Source organism: Lepidochelys kempii, chromosome 8 (assembly GCF_965140285.1).
Source record: "Lepidochelys kempii isolate rLepKem1 chromosome 8, rLepKem1.hap1, whole genome shotgun sequence".
Lineage (NCBI taxonomy): Eukaryota > Metazoa > Chordata > Testudines > Cheloniidae > Lepidochelys > Lepidochelys kempii.
The window spans coordinates 89,412,123-89,433,660 of NC_136387.1; the positions used below are offsets into that span (position 1 = coordinate 89,412,123).

At 40.7% G+C, this 21,538-nt stretch overlaps 1 protein-coding gene across 1 annotated transcript in view; it reads right to left on the reverse strand.

The window, feature by feature from the left end:
• LEPR (leptin receptor) overlaps positions 1 to 21,538 on the reverse strand; it is a 61,791-nt gene that overhangs the window by 33,592 nt on the left and 6,661 nt on the right. Inside the window, exons 3-8 of the mRNA XM_073358245.2 lie at positions 20,216 to 20,339; positions 11,391 to 11,596; positions 7,127 to 7,272; positions 6,231 to 6,375; positions 1,658 to 1,951; positions 1,351 to 1,468 (exon numbers count right to left, since the gene is read on the reverse strand). Of these exons, the coding sequence (XP_073214346.1) occupies positions 1,351 to 1,468; positions 1,658 to 1,951; positions 6,231 to 6,375; positions 7,127 to 7,272; positions 11,391 to 11,596; positions 20,216 to 20,339 (1,033 nt within the window). The remainder of the gene's footprint in view (positions 1 to 1,350; positions 1,469 to 1,657; positions 1,952 to 6,230; positions 6,376 to 7,126; positions 7,273 to 11,390; positions 11,597 to 20,215; positions 20,340 to 21,538) is intronic.

The following is a 21,538-nucleotide window of genomic DNA, read 5'->3' on the forward strand; positions in this document are numbered from 1 at the left end:
TAGGGCGCTCCTGGCACATAGGTATGAATGGTGCATCAACTATGCCACAGATTTTCCCCCTAGTAGCATTTCTACTCTGTCCTAAGGACAGACAAAAATGAAAGCTCTGGGGACCTAAGGAAGAGACAAAAACATATGACATTCTCTGAAATTATTTGGTACCAGGGGATGACAGGAAAAAGTAATCATGACTTCAGAAAAGAACCAGTGGCTGGAGAAGCTGATGTAGGGGAAAGGGTTTAGGATATATGGAACATTGTTCTAACTTCTGTGGTGAAATGATCTCCACTTCTGCAAATAGGAAACCCACCTCTTAGGTCCTACCTAGTGTGGATGCTCAGAATTGTTTTGAATTAGGAAATAAGGGGGAAACTGCAGGAACAAAAGGAAAACTGGGTCTGAACAGAACCTCACTTCCCCAGCTTTGCAGCAGGGATTTGAATTCTATTGACCAAATGTCTCTAAGCAAGAGACCAAATTTGTTACACCAGAGAACATCTATGAAGATTCCAGTATCTTCACTGGCATAGCAGAGATCAAAATTTGGTCCTAAGATTGCATGTTCTTTCCAGTTCAACTATAAGACTCAAGGGCCAGGCCAAACCTTCTGAAAAATTAGACCATGAATATGAGTAGCAAACTGAAAACTACTCCAGCCACTAAAGCTGTTAAAACTGTAAAGTAACAATCTGAACAAGATCTTTTTCTTTTGGAGTGAGCCAAATTCTGCCATCAGATATTTAATCACCATGTATGTGTGGAAAGTTGGATGTAATTTAATACACATGAACAACTAGTCTCGGTCACACAAATTACGATTCAAGCAAATTTTCCCATTGTGAAAAGCCATACAAATCAAAATCCATTGTGGCAAAGCAAGGTGGGGATTTATATTGCAAAACTGGAACAGAGTTTGAAAGAAAACAGAAGGCTTAAAAGGTATATTAGTTTGCTCTGCCAGGACTCAGCCCTGCTGCCAGTGGAATCAAAACAAATTCTCACAGCAGTTATTTAGTTATATTTTCTGCTTTAGTTTTTAAACACGTTTTGTCCACCTTTTCAAAGTTGGCCTCCAAAATTGTGTCCAAAAGTTTTGCAGGTGCTGAATAATGAGCAAATACAAGCCCCATACTGGGTACTTTGATTTCTTATGACCTAATTTGTGAACACGTGAGATTTGCTGGAACCTATGGGTTCCATTTTGGAAGCCAGCTGGAAGACCAGGTGAAAGTTTGATCCACAATAGCTCAGCAGATTTTATATTCACTGCTGTTGAGCATCTATTACTGCATTAATATTTCCAAAGTAACAATTTCCAAACAAATATAATACATTAAAAACTATACACACCTGTAGTATTTTAACTGTAAAGAACTCCCCACAAGCAATGTATTTGTGTTTGCGGACCATCTGCAAGTCATTTTAGTTAAGTACCCATCAGTTTCACATGTGATATTGATATTGACATCTATTTAAAACACATTAAAAATATTAAAATACAAATAAAGATAAAACTTAAGGAGAAAAAACTATGCATTATAAATCACTGGTGCCTGAAAAAGCTTTTTGGAATCATAAACTGAAATGTTCTGACTTGAAAATATCAAGTATACTGAAGTTTATAAAAAAAAAAAAGTGAAGTTATCCGGAATCTTACCTACTACATATAATTCAGCATATCGATGATGACATTCCCTGTTTTGATTACAACAGTACAATGCATTATAGAAGAATTTTCCTCTAGGTTTTGTTGCATTCAAGTTGAAAAGAGTAACTCTGCTGACACGATCATTCACAAGTGTATACTGTCTCACTGGGATTTCTTCTGCTAAATTCAGCCACCAAACAATCTTCTTGGACAAAATCATCTTGTTTTTGTCATTATAGAGGCAATGAAAGGAAACATTAGAACCAACACTTGTCAGTATCTTAGGAGGGAAATACAGGACATCTGTTACAGGAAAAGAAAAAAAAACAGCAAAAGAAACTTTAAGAGATATGAAACGTCACACAAAAAGGGAGCTTTACAAAATTTTATAGGACAATCAGAAATGCTTATTGCTATCAAAATCTTGCTCCTAAACACAGGAGTCCAACTCTTACAATTTAATGAGGGTTGCAGGGTACAGGGACAGCAGAAGAAGAAACAACCCATGACTTCTTATTTTATCATTCTTTGTATCTATTTGAACATTTTTATCTACATGGACTCTCACCTTTAATAGCCTTACTCATGAGGGAATAAATGCAATGGAACAAATGCAAGGTCATATAACATGCTGTATTATCTTACACAGGGAATACATTTTAAGGAGGGTGCACCTATGTTACATACACAAACATGCAGTTGCACAAGTGAATGGGCAACTGTGTTGGCAAGTAGAAAGGAAATGCTGGTAAACTGCAAGCTGCACGAAGAGTTAGACATTATACTTCAGTGTGCTGACTTTAACATAAAAAGCCTCTGTAAATAGGCGTTCTTTCAAACGTTAGAAAAACAGTAATAATTTCAGTGTTGTGACAAGAGTTTGCAATATAGAACAGGCCCATCTATAGAACACTAGTCATGCAAAACACATACAAAATATGTTGTACAATCACACACTACAAAGGTGCATGTGCGCTCAGTTAAAAAATGTATACATCATGGTGAGAAGATCCATATTTTAAAGTTTATTTTGAAAAATCCATCCACTCAACTATTTGGACCTATATATATGCTTATATGCAAAGAGCATATAATAGGCTGAAGACATGCATCAACTGAACAATTCTCCTTAGTATCTCAAGGAATAATTACACTCATAATGGACCAAGATGCTCCCAAAATACTGTCTCTTGAACAGTGGTGCAAAGCACTCTCTCTTTGTCATCAACATAGACTTTTCGATTAAATACAGATCAGAGTATAATGCTAATCAGTTGGATAAAAATATAACTGCCTGATTTCAGCATTTTGTACTCCCAGTGTTAATGTGCTTGCATGAATGCAAAGCAGCCTCTTTGTTGCTCCCAACTATCCTGCTGGTTTTACTGTTCTTCCATTGGTTAATGCTAACATTAGTCATTGGGAGACTAGGCAAATTTGAGCTCCCTGCAGAGAAGAAATTACTCTCTTTAAGGTTGTTATCATGCTTACCACAACATGATTTTTGGCCAGTGAAATGTGTTGAAAACAATTAATACCCTACAATAAAATATTAAATTGAGAAATTATCTACTGCATCTCAGTGTTTTCCATGAACTGTACATATTTGTATTTTTATATGTGCATATAATCTCTCTGAAGGTATATATGTACACACACACACCATGTATAGAGGTACAGTGTAAGTTTCCAAATGTGAGTGCCTAAAGTTAGGTGCATAAATATGGAATTAGGTAGCTAAGTACCTGACCTAATAATCAGAAGGTGACAACTCTCTTTGAAGACCACTCCCTCTGGAAAAATCAGGTTAATTTGAGGCACCCAGTTTAGAACACTTTGACCAGCGTGCGTCCACATGGAAAGCACACTAATGGGCCTACTCCACTGCCTCCTCTTTGGCCTGGGCGGCCTGGATTGCCTTAATTCATCTCTGGTGGGCCCGCTTCTCTGCCTCTTTGATGGCTTTCCTCTCTAGCATTCTGAGCTCTGCCATCTGCATCCGCTGCTCATACGCCTCCTTGTCTCTGCAGAGCTGTTATTTGGTCAGCTCTACCAGAGCGGCCATCTCCTGTAGGGAAGTAAAGTCTGGCTGGTTTCCCAACCCTGCGTCCTCTCTCGCCTTCTGCTCAGAATACTTCATGAGTCAGGTTTTCAGATCCTCCGCTGATTTCCCCTTCTGGGGTAAACCATATTTCTAACATAAGCTCCCAAGATGCTTTTTATCCATTGTGTCCAAGGATTCTAACTGGCTCATTTCCCCCTTTCTTTGTTCTATTTCTCTTAACCCAAAATAAACAGAAGAAAATAATAAACTTGTACTTTGCTCCCTTGTTTCTGAGTCCATTACAATCTGTTATTGCAAGTGGTTGGAGCGTGAACTTCTGTTCACTGATATTGGGGTGCAATTTCGGCAATGACTACACCCCTATAATGTTCTTGGAATCACCAGCCCATTAAGGTGTTGTCACCCCCCGCTTTGTAACGTAATGATATGCTGCTATGGCTGAGCATTTTGACACCAGTAGCCAGCTGACAAAGATTAGGTCCCACCCTGGCTTCCACCAGCCTACTTAATTCTCGTAGAGTGACCTCAACAATCCCTTCTGGTCCCGAGTCCTCGCAGCTCTATCTCCCCGAGTTCTTAACTACCAGACACACAGACTTTTCCCCTCTGGTTCGTCATACCCAAAGGTGTGAAACTTGCCCCCAATTATAAGTTCACTTTGGCACATACACTCCACACTGTTGAACAGAGATGTGCTTGAGGTAAAAGTAAACAAAAACTTTATTTAATAGAAATATCATAGATTTAAAGATAAAACAGTGAGGAAAAACAAACACATACAAGTTGCACAGAAAACAAAGAGGAAATCTCTGGCTTTACCCTTTTACTTTAGCTCAATTCCCTTTTCTAAACACAAGTTACCTATTGCCCCAGAACAGTTTCCCAGTGTGCCCTCTGTCCTAGAGGGGATCCAGTGCTTCACAGACAGCACCCCGCTTAGAGTCTAGCCCTCCATTTCTGGATAGCCTGTACGCCAAATACCTTCCCTTTTAACAGCATTTGCAGGTTTGTTATTTTTCCCCCTTGTTCTCAGACTATGGAAATTCCTGGTTATACAGAACAGGATTTTCCCAGATGTGGATTTTCTTTTCAGTTTCAAGTTGTTTCAATATTTTCCATTAACTTTAATGGTCTGCCATGGTTGCTTCCTGGCTGGACAATGCTAGGTGCTTGGAGCCGGTTTCCTGTAAATACCTGGCCTAGCCCTGCCAGATTGCCTCACCACACTACTGGGAGGTGACGCTGTAGTTAATATAGTTACAATTACAATTTGCGACACATATATACATGCATGCATTCAGAACCAGAACCTGTATATAAATCTCCTAATGACTATCAAGTTCACGACATTACAAGCTTTCATAAAAGACCTTACTTGACATGTTTTGTATACACAATAACATTGTCTACAACCATCTGATTCAAGTGCTTATTTTCTGGGTTTCAGACCCCCTTTCTTCCCTCCCCCCCAACCGGTCTCCCCTCTTGGGAAGAACAGGGGAAACACAATGCAAGAAAATTGTCAGCATCCCCAGACTGACCATACAGGACAATTTACAATACAGTGTTGCTAATTCTCATGATTTTGTCATAAGTCTCATGATAATTATTGTTTTCCTTAAACCCCAGCTCCTGGAGTCAAGTGGACATTTGATGATTTCAGACTTCATTCTTAAAGAATAAGTAAAGTTTCTGACCCCTCTGGCTCCAGAGAAAGCTTCAAAATGTAACCTCAGTGCATCCTAAAGGCTCAAAAAGCAGAGGCAAATAAAAAGAACACCAAATCTATTATTTTTACATAATCGCAAGATTTTAAAGCCAATCTCGTGATTTTTGGTGAGGCTGACTCATGATTTTTGAACATTCGGAGTTGGCAATACTGTCAATATAAATGAGCAATCAAGATGAAGGGATAATGAGTTGCCAAAAAAATTCTCTCTCTCACAGTAGGCTTTAACAATAGAATACAAGAGGCATTAAGGTATATTCTTTCAGTGGAACCCCCTTTGACCCAACTCATCTCATTGGCCTCAGAGGAGCCATTACCATGCAACGTGTCAGGAATCTGTGCTTTCATAACTCAAGTTATTCGCCTAATTGGTGTGTGTAATAAACTTTTGAAATTTTGAATTCTACATGCAAGTTTGTGCCAGTTCTGAAACTGATTTACTTATACCATCTGCTAAAAAAGTGAGTTTAAATTGCATTACTTAAACTTAGTAAAGGCTCCTCACTGAAGGATGGGAGGCTACTCTGAATACTATTTTGGGTTGGCATAATGACAATGGAACCTTTAGGTGTAGCCAAATTTTGGTGCACTATTTATAGCATTTACTATCCACCTTTGTTGCCTACATGTGCTGTAGGATTTTGTAGTAGAAAGAGTATATACACTTTATCCATGTGTAATACAGATCAAATAATATATGCACACATTTATTTCCACAAAACAAAATAGGCCAGAAATATCTATTCCAGTCCTAACAATGGCTATTTAAATTATTGTAAAGGACATACCTTCTGCATTTAAATTATAAGGTGTGCTCCAATCACTCCAGAATCCTGGACCATGAAGACTCTTGCACCGTACTTGAACTAAATATGAAGAACCAACCAGTACATTGCCTATGATGAGGGAGGTTTGTGTGACAATCTCAACCACCTGTTAAATTATATCAGAAGCCATTAACATTATCATTTTGCACCACTTCAGAAAAATGAGAGAAATCAAAGGAAAGAAGCTGTTTATTTTGAGGGTTAGTAGGACTGCTCAAAAGCATTCAACTTTATCACATCTAAATCAAGCAGGTTAGAAGTTACATACGCCTGCAGAAAACAACTACAATATTTTGTTGTGTGCTGTTAAATAGATGCTGCTTTTCACCCCAGGGATAGCTGCATTGTGGCAGTGGGAAAAGTGATTCATTAATAGAACTATATACCACACACACACACAGAGAAATCCTAGCTCCACTGAAGCCAATGGGAGCTTTGTGATTGACTTCAGTGGGACTAGGATTTACCTGTGGATAGGGTTTAGTGGTCTGTAGGTGAAACCCATACTATGAGGGGGGTGGGTCTTTGTCCCCTTCTAGTGGCTGCACCATATACGAGGTTTATGAGTCTGCTACTGCTTCCAGCTAAGCAACTTAGTCCTTTTGCTCATTCAGCAGAAGCTAACAATTTCAGTGCTGTAGATCCTGAATTCAAAGCCTGCTGTTGACCCAAGCAGGTTTGGCGAAATGAGCACTAACAGCTGCCCCTGAGATGGATTCTTCCCTCAAGTTGTGATTAGATCATGGCCACTGTAGAATCTAGACAGACAGTTGCAGCAGACTCTCCTTAAATACAACATTAGAATGACTTCATCTTCAATAAAAATAAAATAATAATAATAGAACAAGTACACCCACCTGCCAGGCATTTTGAGTAGCATTCCCAGAAAACTTCACTTCATACTGAAGTGGATACGGTGTTATTACTGGGTTGAACCAACAGATCTTTAACTGTCCTTCATCTGTCATTTCTAGTCGCAGGTTCAATGGAGGTTCAGGCTTTACTGTAAAAATATTAAAACCAAGCTTCTACTTTATCTGTTATAGTTACTGTCAAGGTTTGCTGGCCACAATGTTTGTATTCACCACCATTCAATCAGTGACCTCTCTCTCTTTTAAGTCTTGTCCGTAAGCTTTATGTTTTAGAAGATGCTCTACTCTGATTTAAATATACTTACAGCAAATAACAGAAGCCTAAATTATTCTTAAAACTGAATAGCAAGCAGTATTTTAGCAAACATGGTTAACTATTGGGTCATGTTGTTGCAGAGATGACTGGAGCCTGCTTGGGGTGGGGGGGGGGAGGGAGGCACAATTTAAAGGTTTGGCCTCGAACAGCTTGAGTCACACACCCCCTTACCCTCATTGACCCCTCTCTGCAGCTCCCAGGTGTTCGCTCCAGTGGAGAGGCAGCAGCAAAACAGCTGGGAGCTGCAGAGAGGGGCCGCTGCTTTCGCTCTGTGGCGAGAGGCAGCTGCAAAAACAGTGGCTGTTCCTGCAGCTCCCAGCTGTTTGCCGCTGCCTCTCCCCACAACCACAGCTTCCAACTTGCCAGCTCCAGCAGCTGCCATGGAGGGAGGGGATCCCGCAGCACCATGTGACCGAGCGGAGGCAGCAAACACTGGCAAAAATCTAGGGGAGAGATGACCCCATATAACTCCCTCCACATCCCCTCTGGAAGCCGGGAGAGGGGATCTCGGGGATCAGGGCTGAAGCCATGAGCCCCAGACAACATGCCCCAGCTCTCGAATTTCTGAAGATTGTCATATGTGGCTCGGAGGGTCAGTAAGTTCTGCCACTCCTGGCCTAGTAGTTGCCTTAAACCAGAATCAGCTTCTTGCTATCCAGGGTCCCAATTCTACAAAGCACTCAGACACACACAAATGTTTTGCTGAATGGGAGCTGGCTCGTAAAGTAGCCCCATCCATTTTACTATTATTAGGATTTTGGCCTTGTAGGAGACCTGAAATGAGGTGAAGGAAAATTAGGGTTTTGCATGACTCTAACTGAGATAAAGAGGACATTTCAGAGGGAGGAAATGGACAACTACTTAGGAATAATAATCATGCTGGGTAAAAATCAAGAAGCTTGGATTCTACTTTTACCAGGTACCGAGTACATTTATTTATCGCTGTTCACTGACGACTGTGGTTGGCCTGTCTTTTCGGGCACATTTGTTAAGAAAACATTGAGGTTCTCTCACTCAGGATAAACACCTTTAATAAATGGTGTAGCATTACACCCCATATTCTTCGTGGTAATATTATTATGATATGAGTATGGCATAATTATGATGTATTTTGTGCAAGATAAGGCATGTGAGATATCATTGGAAAGGTTATAATTTACTGAATATGATTATCCTTCTTGTATGCATGTATCATTTTAGTATCTGAAGTTAGGGTCTATGTATCTATTACCCCTGGAGAACGCTCACCAGAGAGAATGCAATCAGTCTCGATGGCTGGCTGGGAATGGCCATTAGGGAAAACAATAGGTCTTTGAATATGCTAATTTCTCACCGGGAAGCCTTCCAAAGGACGCTACTAACAGCCTCCAAGTTATGGCCGTTATGGCCCTACAGAGACATATGACCAAGTCACCTGGTACTGGACTCCATTTTGGAATACCAGTGTTTTTCCATTGACCGGGCAGGGGAACAAACGGGGAAACAAAGGGGTCCAGCCATATACAAAAGCTGTTTAAGGCAGGAGAGTGACATAATTGTGGTTCGTTCTTCACTGACTGTCCGCCCAAGAAAGAAGACTGCTGGAAACACCTGAGAAACAAAAGAATGAACTGGGGGAGATGGGCTGAACCCAGGCTAGAGGGTTATCTAGCCTGTGAAAGGAATATCTAGAGGTTTAAGCTGCAAGCAAGAGCAGCTTGCTTTCAAGAATCTCTGCAATTTGCCTAAAACAACATTTAGGGTGAGAATTTGCTACTTATATCCAATTTCTTTAGTATATTGAGCTTAGATTGCACGTTTGTTTTATTTGCTAGGTAATCTGCTTTGCTCTGTTTGCTATCCCTTATTATAACTTAAAATCTCTCTTTTGTAGTTAATACATTTATTTTTGTTTTGTCTAAAACCAGTGTATGGAAAGCATACTTGGGGCAGAAAGCTGTGTATATTCCTCTTCACATTGAGAGGGCAAATTTCATGAGCTTACGCTGTATAGATCTCTGTGCAGCGCAAGACAGTATAATTTTGGGTTAACCCTCGGGGGGGTGGGGGTACACTTGAACACTGGGCAGTTCCTTAGCTGAGCTTTCCCATGCAAAGCTGATTTCAGTGTCTGGGTGTTTCTGCAGCTGGGTGTGTCCCTACCTGTACGTGTGCTAATCAAGTGCAGTCTGAAGCCTGGGGGAGGGCTTGGCAGGCTGCACAGCAGTACAATGTAAAGGGAACCCAGGCTGGTTGGTCAGGCACGCTCAGTGGTACCCCAGTTCCAGGTGGCACATCAGGGGGAACCCGCCACAAATGGTATTTTTCAGTTTAGAGTAAACAGCCAAGCAGGTGTTTGTGACCTGAAAATGAGGAACTTCTGAGTTTTGTAGTCAGTGCTTCAGAGGGCCATCTTAAAGGCAATACTGCATCCTGCAATTTGATCTGCATGCGCAGACCCCCTGAGCCCACATGGAGCCTCTTTGACTTTAATGGAGCTCTGGTCAAATACAGGAGTCCACCTACATACATCAGATTACAGACTTGGGTCCTTAAATACAAGGGGGTCATTTTCTGACCTGCTTATGCTACAAGTGGTCTCATTGAAATCAATAGGAGTATTCAAGGAGTAAGGAACTACTCAGCTTTGGTGAGAGTATCAGTACCTAGCCCAAATGTATCAATATTTGAGTCGGTGCAAACTAAATAGTTAGGGCCAAATCTCTCAATCTGTCTGTGGCAGCTCTAATTTAGTCCACACTTTGACTAGCTTCAGGGGAGACAGACAAGAGTAAAGGATTCAGGATGTGGTCCATTGCTTTTAAAAACTTTATTCTGCAATTTTGATCACAGAATTTTTTTTATGGTAGTACAGAAGCACTCTTTTAAAAAGACTGAACATTACCATATTGTAATCTAAGTGGTTGCATGGGTAGACAATGTTTTCTCATTTTGTTGCCACGTATTCTGTTGCTATGGCTTGTGTGTGCAAAGCAAACAACTCGCCTAGCTAATATTCGTCTTTTTATTTTAAAACTCATTATTCCTTTTATCAAGATCACTAATGGGAGAACATATTATTATTAAAAATTATACATTTCAAAAATGACCTTCTGACCTTACTTATTGCTAAGAACATATTGCATGAATTATATCTGTGGTCACTTTTAATACTGGCAGATGCAGCTGTGAAACTTAAATCGATCCTGTGACAAAATTAAAATGAAATATCAGTATAATCACCTCATCTCCAAAAATATTAATTTCATTTGCAACTAAGATGAAGTTTTCATCCAAAAGGTTTTTAATTCTGCTTTCCAAAAAGTAATATTAATAAGAAAATACAAACAAACAGTTTTTCATTATAGCTAAAAAAGTCCCAACTATTCAGCAAATGGCTGTATATTTATCAACCATTAATTATGCAGATTGGATGGCAACAAAGTAACGTCAAATGTATCTGTCATCTGATTTCACTGAGCTGATGGGCTGGTGAAATAGCAGAAATAAATTTTCCACTTTTAAAAAATGCGCAAGTTGTATCTTTAATGATGGAAGTGTCAAAATGAGAGCAAGAGAGTACATGCAAATGCTGCTGATGAGAATTTGCAGGTTTATTTTTAAAGCAAATAGCAAAAAAAATATTTTTCTGTAAAAAATTAGGTAATAATTATGAACCAGACCATTGTTCTCCACATACTGATCTACCTCCCTGCATTCAAAGTGAATGCTCAGGTACCCCAAGACATTGTTCCTCCTTCTACCTAGATTTGCACTGAAGAAGGGCAAAGACTAGGAAGACTGGGGGAGGGGATACACATCAGCCTGCAGAAGTTACCCTGAAGAATTAACACAGCTGCAGCTGAAGTCCTTGCAAAAACTGACTAGTCCCAAAATGAGGACTTCCTGATACTGCTTTCTATAAAAAAGGTGTACAATAAATTGAAAACTTACCAATATTTATGGGTCTGACGGACATTAAAGGTGACTGAAGAAGTGTTACCCCATTTATGATGTTTAACCATGTAATATAAGTGTAGTTGAGTTTCAGTGAAGATATGTGACATTCATACTTGTCAGACCCATTGCAGTCGCAGGGAGTAACCATGAAATTGCCTTTTAGAGAATCTGTAGACATGTCTTCCAATGACAACTCTGATCTATATTAAAAAAAATAGATCAATATTTAAAAAGCATCACGTCCTGGACAATCTTCTGAATATTCTATTAGATTGATCTCTTTGGATTAAACAGTAGAAACAGTACTGAAAACAGCAAAGTACAAGAGACAGATCAGTCTGTGTGCTTTTTCTTCAGCTGTACCTTTGGGGGCGGAGAAGGAGCCGAATGAAAGATATTTCTGAGGCCTGATCCAACATCAGAATTGCCAGACTGGATCAGACCATCTACTCCAGTATCTTGTCTCTGACAGTTTCCAGAATCAGCTGCATCAGAGGAAGCTTTAAGAAACCCTCCATTTGGCAGATGTAGGATAATTTGTCACTCATGAAGGTCTCATCCCAATCCCTAATAGTCAGATGCTAATTAAACATGAAACATGAGTTTTTATATCCCTTCCAAAACGTATCATTAAGTGTTATAATAATACAATATCCTGAAGTTATTCAGCCCAAACCAGAATTTTTGTGTGCGCAACAAGCTGCAGAATTTGGTCCAGGTTTAGGATATGTTTCTAAATTACTTATCAGCTACACATGATTGTAACTGATAAATATTGTATATACACAGCACAAAGAATGTACTCTAAAAATCTAACTTTAAGTGATTACTTCCAAGATGATGAAGCTTTGTTTACTTTGAAGACATACCATGTTTATTTCTTAGATAATTTGACTTTTTCTTAGCAAAGCAAATCTCATTTAATCCCAGGCATCACTAGTACTATTGCTTTGGACTGGCTCGTGGAAAGTATTTAGTAACTCCCTCTTTAGTATTCTGTTTTGTTTCTTTCTAAACTGAAGTACAGCCCAAGAGACTACTTCTGGCTGAACTCTCCAGATTTGTTTTCATGAATTTTTCACATGCTGGAATACTTTCCTTTAGAGATTAGCATACAAATGAAAATAGTCTTATTACAAAAATCTTTGAAAAAAATATATGGTTTAATAAAACCTTGCAAAATTTTAAATGGATAGCACTTGAACTGCTAACAAGAAATAAAGATGTTTATTTAACAAAAATAGTTGGATCAATTTTTCCAGTGATGGAAGAATACATTTATGCTTTCAGAATTTTTTTTAAAGGAAACATATGTAATATTTAGGGCATATTGAAATATACCAGCTGTACAACATATTACTGTTGATGTGAAGTCTTGTGCAGCATACAAATGGAGATGTATGCTGCCACACTGTAATTTAGGTTAAAACTCATTCAATTCTTACTAGTACCTGATTCAGACAGGCATTATATCACACTTCCTAAAGTGTATGTAAAAGTTGCCTTTCAAGAAATGGCATCTTGACAACCCATTTTACAAACTTGAGAGGGCATCAGTATATCTAATGTACACATCACTACACAGACCCTCAATACATACATTTACATGCATACACACACACAAGTTGCACTTAAAACACCTAATTCTCCACTCCCTTGTATGTTACTTTCATGTAACCCCAATAACTGTAATTTACACTAGTGTAACACAGAGGAAATCAGCCCCAAGGTTTCTTCCATTTTCAGCAATATCAGCAGTTCCAGCAGTATTCCTATTTTAAGTTAGGAAATATCTCTGAAACTGAAAGTATCTTTTAAAATGAAAGAAACTTTAGAAGTGGACCACTGCATACATTCCAGTAGACAGAATGCATGACTGTCTAGTACTATTATTTATTGGCACGAATATTGGATTGCCACATTGGTGACGATAACAAAGGCATAGGTGGGTTATACAGTTCACCACAAATGTCTTTCTAGGAACTCGAGCATAACAGCCGTGAATACAGGGCCCTGGGAGCAAGGGTGAAGGAGTGATGTCTCTACACAAATGCGATAAGTATGGGAATAAACAGGAAGAACTGGCAGTATTAGCCATAAGCTAAATTCTGACTTATTTGACATCTCTATACAAATATCCTAGTCATGTTCCAGAAAGACAGGCTAGGAAAAAAGGATATGCTGTTGCCTTATACATCAAGTATATATATTACTCAGAAGGAGGTGAGAGGCAGACCAGTTGAAAGTCCCTGGCTGAAAATAAAGGGGGAAAAAACCCGAGGGGCGATGTCATGCTAAAGGTCTACTTTAGAACACCAAATCAGGAGAGGAAGGTGGATGAGGCACTGTTAGAACAGAAATATCCAAAACACAAGATGTGGTTGTAGTGGGGACACTTTAATTACTCAGATATCTAATGGAAATTTCCTCCACCTTCTGAAACAAAAAACTGTTCCCCAGTACATTCCAAGAACTAAGTGAACATACTGAGTTTTATGTATTACTTTTCCAAGGGGGCAGCCATTTTAGACCTGAAGCTGAACAAGAGAGAGGAACTGGTTGTGAATCTGAAAGTTAATGGCAATTTGGGTGAAAGTGACCTTGAAATGATGATTTCAGAATTCTAAGGAAAAGGAAAGAGTCAGAGCAGTAGAATAAGAACAACGAACTTCAAAAAAGCAGACTTTCACAAACAAAGACCTAGTAGGTAAGATCCCATGGGAAGAAAATCCAAGGGGAAAAGGAGTTCAGGAGATCTGGCAGTGTCTTGAGGAGACAATATTAAAGGCACAAGCAAACTATATTCTGATGTGAAGAAAAGATAGCAGAGATGGCATCAAGAAGGCAGAAGCGTTTAATGTCTATTTTGCTATAATCTCCACTAAAAAAGGAAAAACACAAGCCAGAATAAGGAAAAGAACAGATTAAAAAACATTTAGAGAAATTAGATGTATTCAAGTCAGCATAGCCTGAAGAAATTCTTCATAGGATGTTAAAGAAACTAGCTGGTGCAATCTCAGAACCAGAAGCTGGGAATGGGTGACAGAGGATGGATTACTTGATGATTACCTGTTCTGTTCATTCCCTCTGAAGCACCTGATATTAGTCACTGTTGGAAGACAGCATACTGGGCTGGATGGACCTTTGGTCTGACCCAGTATGGCCGTTCTTATGTTCAGAGTGTTCAAGGAACAGCTATGGCCTGGGGCCAACAGCAGAGTAGCAACCCAAGTGCTGTGTTGCCTACTTGCTGATGAAGAAGAGCAGCCTGGAGGGAGACTAAGCAAGGTTCAGCCCTTTACAATCTGAATGACTTGCATAATGGTGCAGGAGAGAGTAAAATGCCTTACAAAATTTGTGGATGACACTGCACTGGGAGAGATTGCCAGCACTTTGGAAGACAGGATTAGAATTCAAAACAACCTTGACAAATTGGAGAATTGATCTGAATTCAACAAGATTAAATTTGATAAAGACAAGTGCAAAGTACATCACGTAGGAAGGAAAAGTCAAAAGCACAACTACAAAATGGGGAATAACTGGCAAGGTGGTAGCACTGCAGAAGAGGATCTGGGAGTTACAGTGGATCATAAATTGAACGAGTCAACAATGTGATACAGTAGCAAAAAAGACTAATATTCTGGGACGTAATGAAAGGAGTGTCATATGTAAGACATGGGAGATAACCAGTGATGAGCTGCTAGAAGCTGAAGAACCGATTCCTTCAGTCGCTCTGGGTCTTCAGCAGCACTGAAGGGCCCGCCACCGAAGTCCCGGGGCGAGTGAATGATGTGCCGCCGAAGTGCCGCCGAAGGACCACAGGGCTACCGGGTGAGTAGAAATTCTCAGGGGAGCCTCCCCAGCCGAGAGCTCAGGCAGGACGGACAGGACGGTCCCGCGGGCTGCATGTGGCCCGAGGGCCGGAGTTTGCCAAACCCCTTTAACAACCAGTTCTAAATCAGCTTCAAAATTTAACAACTGGTTTGCACGAACCGGTGCAAACCGGCTCCAGCTCACCACTGGAGATAACTGTCCCTTTCTACTTAGCTCTAGTGAGGCCTCAACTGGAGTACCTTGCCCAGTTCTGGGTGCCACTCTTCAGGAAAGATGTAGACAACTGCAGAAAGTTCAGAGAAGAGCAACAAAAATAATAAAAGGTTTAGAAAAGCTGACCTCTGAGGAAAAATTTTAAAAAACTGGGCATGTTTAGTCTTGGGAAAAGATGACTAAGGGGGAACCTGATAACACTCTTCAAATATGTAAAGTAGATGGCGATAAATTATTTCCCCATATCCATAAGAAGTAACTGGCTCAATCCACAGCAAGGGAGACTTAGGTTAGATATTAAGGAAAACCTAACTAGGGTGACCAGAAAACAAGTGTGAAAAATCAGGACGGGGTGTGTGTGTGTGTGTGTGTGTGTAAATAGGCCTCTATATAAGAAAAAGCCCCAAATATTGGGACTGTCCCTATAAAATTGGGATATCTGGTCACCCTATTTCTAACTATACAAATAGTTAAAATCTAGAATAGGCTTCCAAGGGAGGCTGCGGAATCCCTATGATTGGATGTTTTCAAGAACAAATTAGACAAACACCTGTCTGGGATAGTCTAGGTCAGGGGTGGCCAATCTGTGGCTCCAGAGCCACGTGCGGCTCTTCAGAAGTGACTATGCGGCTCCATGTACAGGCACCGACTCCAGGGCTGGAGCTACAGGTGCCAAATTTCCAAAGTGCTGGGGGTGTTCACTGCTCAACCCCTGGCTCTGCCACAGGCCCTGCCCCCACTCCTCCCCTAAGCCTGCCTTGCCCTCCCTCCTTCGCCTCCCTCCCAGAGCCTCCTGCATGCCACGGAACAGCTGATCGGGAGGTGCGGGGAGGCACTGATCGAGGGGGCTGCCAGTGGGTGGGAGGCACTGGGAGCGGGGGGGGGGGAGCTGATGGGGGGCTGCTGACGTATGACTGTGGCTCTTTGACAATGTACATTGGTAAATTCTGGCTCCTTCTCAGGCTCAGGTTGGCCACCCCTGGTCTAGGTTTTCTTGGTCGTGTCTCAGCACAGGGTAGCTGGACTACAGGACCTCTCGAGGTCACTTCCAGCCCTCCATTTTTAAGATTTTATGAAAGCTACAGGATGAAATAGGTCTCTCCTTCCAAGGAAGTTATGCCATAAAAGGTAAGATGGCTCTCTGACAATGACTTCATCTCCGTCTTGGCAGCCCTCCCGATACTAGTATCTTTTCTGCAGTATATTTTCAGAGTCCTATTTGACTGATCTCTATTCTTCAGACCTGCTCTGTAATGGACAGCATGAAGCACTTTCTGTTCATGACGACGTCAGACCAAGCCTATCATACTTGGGGATGGGTGAATCAAAAATCCTTTTTTTAAATGCTGAAACACTTGAGCTGTCAGAGACCATATGTGAACCACTGAGGAGCCTATAACAAAACAAGGCCATTATTTTCATTGCGTGTATGGCCTAAATATGAGAATATTGGCACTTGTTCATGAATTGAGGCCTCCCAGAGAGAAACAAATGCCATGAAAGCATACTTTTAAAGCTGGGACTGTTTTCAAACTATTCTGGCCTGCATGTGAAAGGCATCAGTGAGTCAACAGGGGAAGCTACCCTTACCAAAATATGAAATAAACAAGTCAGCTATTCCTTCGGAACATCAGGCCTTGCTAAAGAAAACTATAATTGACCTTCACTCCTGGGAGAAAAAAAATACTACCACCACATGAGGAATGTTAAATAAGTTTGCTCTATAATGGTAAAAACAATAACAAAAATACTAAAGATAGTCTTTGGAGAGGAGAATGACCGCATTAGCAGTAAGTCGATAATTTGGAGGAGATGTGTAAATCAATTTAGGGAATCTGGAGTAGAAAGCTGACAAGTTTCTTTCAAGGTAACAATTACAGTAATTTTTTGAAGTGCCAGAGAAAATGATACTGAAGAGAGCAAAGCCTTCAGAGACCTCAACCTTGGGTAATGGTGCAGCTCAAGGCAGTTGTTAATACACTGCTAAATTTCCTGGGCAGGGAAGAGCTTCATCTAGAAATTGGAATAAAACTTCAGATCAGGGGTGGGCAAACTTTTTGACCCAAGGGCCACATCAGGGTGCAAAATTGTATGGACGGCCAGGTAGGAAGTCTGTGCCTCCCCAAACAGCCTGGCCCCCGCCCCTTATCTGCCTCCTCCCACTTCCTGCCCCATGACTGCCCCCCTCAGAACTCCTGACCCATCTAACCCCCCCTGCTCCTTGTCCCCTAACCGCCCCAACCCCTATCCACACCCCTACCCCCGACTCATCCAGCCCCACACACACACTTCTTGTCCCCTGACCACCCCCTCCCGGGATCCCCGTCCTTAACTGCCCCCCCAGCACCCCACCCCCTATCCAACCTCCCCTGCTCCCTGACTCCTGACCACCCTCCTCCCCGAACCTCTGCCCCATCCGACCGCCCCCTCTCCCCCCAGGACTGCACCCAGGAACCTCCTGCCTCCCCTACCCCTGCCCCCTTACCATGCTACTCAGAGCGGCAGGACAGGCTTGTTGGAAAGCCTGGGAGGTGGGCGGATGCAAGCCGCACTACCCGCATGGCAGCATAGCTATGGGGGAGGGGGGTCAGTGGGGGAGGGGCCGGGGGCGAGCCTCCCTCGCCAGGAGCTCAGGGGCCGGGCAGGACAGTCCCATGGGCCGATGTGTCCTGTGGGCTGTAGTTTGCCCATTTCTGCTTTAGATCCTTGCAAAATCAGAAAATCCATGTTTTCCTGGACTACAGGATGGATCTGCAAAAGGATGCAAAATGCTTTTGTACTCTGCAAAACTAAGAGGGGAACAAACAGAAAACAGAAGTCTCATCTTTCGAGCCTCTCTCAAAGCTCTACAGGATAACCCACAGTCTGTCAGGTCTTCTTGGCCCCTTTGAGAGTTTCTTCTGCAGATTCCGCTGGCCTCTCCAAAAAAATCAGTTCATCAAGCACTTGAAGCCTTCTGAATCTCTCTTGGTTTTTCTGGGGTGCTCCAATATGTGTCTCCCTGCTCCCACTGTGGCTTGATGTCTTTGCAGCTCTTCTCACCTCATTTTCGACCTCTTATACAACTCATCACTTTCACTAACAAGGTGTTAGAGTTGTTTATTTTTCAAATAAATTGGTTAGTCTCTAAGGTGCCACAAGTACTCCTTTTCTTTTTGCGAATACAGACTAACATGGCTGTTACTCTGAAACCTGTTTTTAAGCTCTTATTTGAAAAATGCACAGAGTGAATTGTATAGTTCTGAACATATCTGCCTTGGTAAGCCTTTTTAGCTCAGTTGGGATTTGAACCTGGGGGCTAGGCATGCCTAATCTACTCAACTATCCCCATCAGCTAAGATTTTTCTATTTAGTGATGAGCCCTGGTTGGAAAAGAATGGAAGTGGGAACTATTTTTAGATGTAATGGTACTTCAGACACAGAAAGCATAGAGAATGCTAGAAATGGAAGCCTGTTAAGACTTTGGCTTTAGGTTATCTTATAATGTTTGCCATTTAGAAGTCCACATTTGCTACCAGTTATCCCATTTATTTCCTACATTCAGAACAGTAATAACTGTGGTAACTGGTATCTGTGGGTCAGCGCTGACTTTTTAAACAGGGACCATTGTCTATAAATCCTGTTTGATCTATTATTTATTATTTATAATACAGAATCCATAGGAGACCCAATCAAGAGTCGTGTCCCACTAGGATGTAATAAGAGACAGTCTCTACACCAAAGAACTTACAATCTAAACAGATACAACAACAAGGGGCGGGAAGGAAGTACTATTATCCCCATCTTACAGACAGGGAACTGAGGCACAGAGAGATTAAAGGATTTGCCCAACATCACACAGGAAGTCTGTGGTAGAGAAAGGAACTGGACTCAGAAGATCTGAGTCCAAGTCTATTAGCCACAAGACCATCCTTCTTCTATCATTGTTAGTGGAGACTCCCCTACCTCAAGGTGTTATGCAGAGCTGAAGCAGAAGCAGGTGGCCTTCCAGTATGGTTCCTTACATGAGTACTAGCTGTCTGAAAATATTACATGAAAAGGGAATGCAGAAACTTAAAAGTGCATAAGGGATGTATGCCACTCAATCCAGCAGTAGCCTATAGAGATCAGCATGCTCTTGAAGTGTAATCTAACATTCACTTTTAAATCACTGATTTATTAAATTTAGTTTAAACATATTAAAAAGAGACACTAAAGCTCTAGGTGATGAACATATTTTACCCTTCAAAAGCATGTTTGGAACAGTGGTAACTTCTTTTGTGTATGTAAGAGCGCTACAGAGTGGTTAACTCTATAAGATGCATCAAAAATTCTAGATTTTATATTAGGTATGGTATTAAAATGACAAAGAAGAATAAATTTCTTGAGGAGAGACAATATGATAAGAGGCAAAAGCACAAGCAGGCAGAAGATCAAGCATTCAACCTTAAAAAATTATGGGTTGCATATTGATTGAGGAAGCCTTTGACCTAGTTAAAATAAAATAAGCAGTTTAATAAATATGAGGAAAGGACAGAAAGGATAGGAAACACCCTGTGTTAACCATTCAAGCCCTGAACATATACCTGACTGATATTTTTAGACCACATTTTGATAGAACTGTATGGAATTAAGAACAAATGGGCATATAGTATTTTATCCACTTGTACTGACTAATGCTATCACTGTGTTTCAGATCACAAATACTACTGTAAGACAACTCACTCATAGGATCTTTATTGGTGTTTTAGGATATCATCATAAATGGGAAGCTTCAGATATATTTTACTTACAGAACATATGAAAGATTAATCTTAACTTCTCCATTCAAGTACGACTTCTTATTTGACAATTTCAGGATACAAACAAACAGTTCCAGGTCTCCTTTAGTCCAACATTGAATGTTCCAGCTTAAATCTAAATTTAAAAAGGTAAACATTTTCTGAACCACATTGAAACCAAAGACATTTAAAGAAATAAAACAAAATTTACCAGTAAGTCTTATGCACCAGCACATATGCTGCACTGAAAGGAACAGGAAATTTCAAAGAAATAAAATCTGGTACTCTCTCATCTGCATTTGGGCTGCAACCAGGCAAACATTTAAGAATGTATGTTATATTGCTCACGTGACCAGCCCTTTGGAGTTTGGGGCTATTCATGTGAGTAAGTACATCACCACTGTTTGCAAGATTGGGGCATTAGTCCCAGATTTTTAAAAGATATTTTTGTGTTGCTGCATTCAGCATTGCAATACCCAACTGATTTAGGAGCCTAAATCTCTTTTTCTAAAGGGTTTTTAGGCACTTAGCAGGCAAAATCCCATTGACTGTTGGTTCCCAAGTGCCTGAATCCCTTTGGAAAAATATTTAGGCTCCTAACTCCAACACCTAATGCAGCAACATCTAAATACCTTTACAAATCTGGGTTTTAGTGATCTGGTAGTCTCTTACTATAGAGAATGTACAGAGCTGGACATAAAATCAATGTAAATTATAATCACACAAATTTGTTTAAATAATAAACTTTCTTACTTGTAACTAGGGACAATTTTTAGTGGAGGGGGTAGGAGGCGAATGGGGTGTGTCAAATTTCTGATATTCTTTAATCTTTTTGCGACAGTTCATGACCACAACCTCTATGCAGCATTAGAAAACAATACAATTATTTGGATTACTTCTTGAATAGACCACCTGACATATGAGGCAGTGCTAGAAATACAGGGTAAAATCCTGACCATACTTAAGACAATGGGACTTTTGGCATTGCCTTCAACAGGACCAGGATTTCACACAAAGATCCTTTTCTCCACCATGTACATTGTGTGCCAGGGGCAGGAGGAATAACCAACTACATTTCAAATTACAGGATGCAAGATAAAGTCACTGTGGATGATAACATGGACATGGAGGTGGGGACAAGATTTGCTCTCTCAAGCTAAAAATCCATTAAAAATGTCTACATCCTTATTTACAATTTCCAACATTCCTCTGACCTAATTCTACCATGATGCTCACAAGGAGTTAGCTGACTAATAAGTGGTAAAGGTAAGGGGGAGGGCGCAACCGAGGATAGTTACCTATATAGCTAACAAAATGGATTTATATTATCAAGAT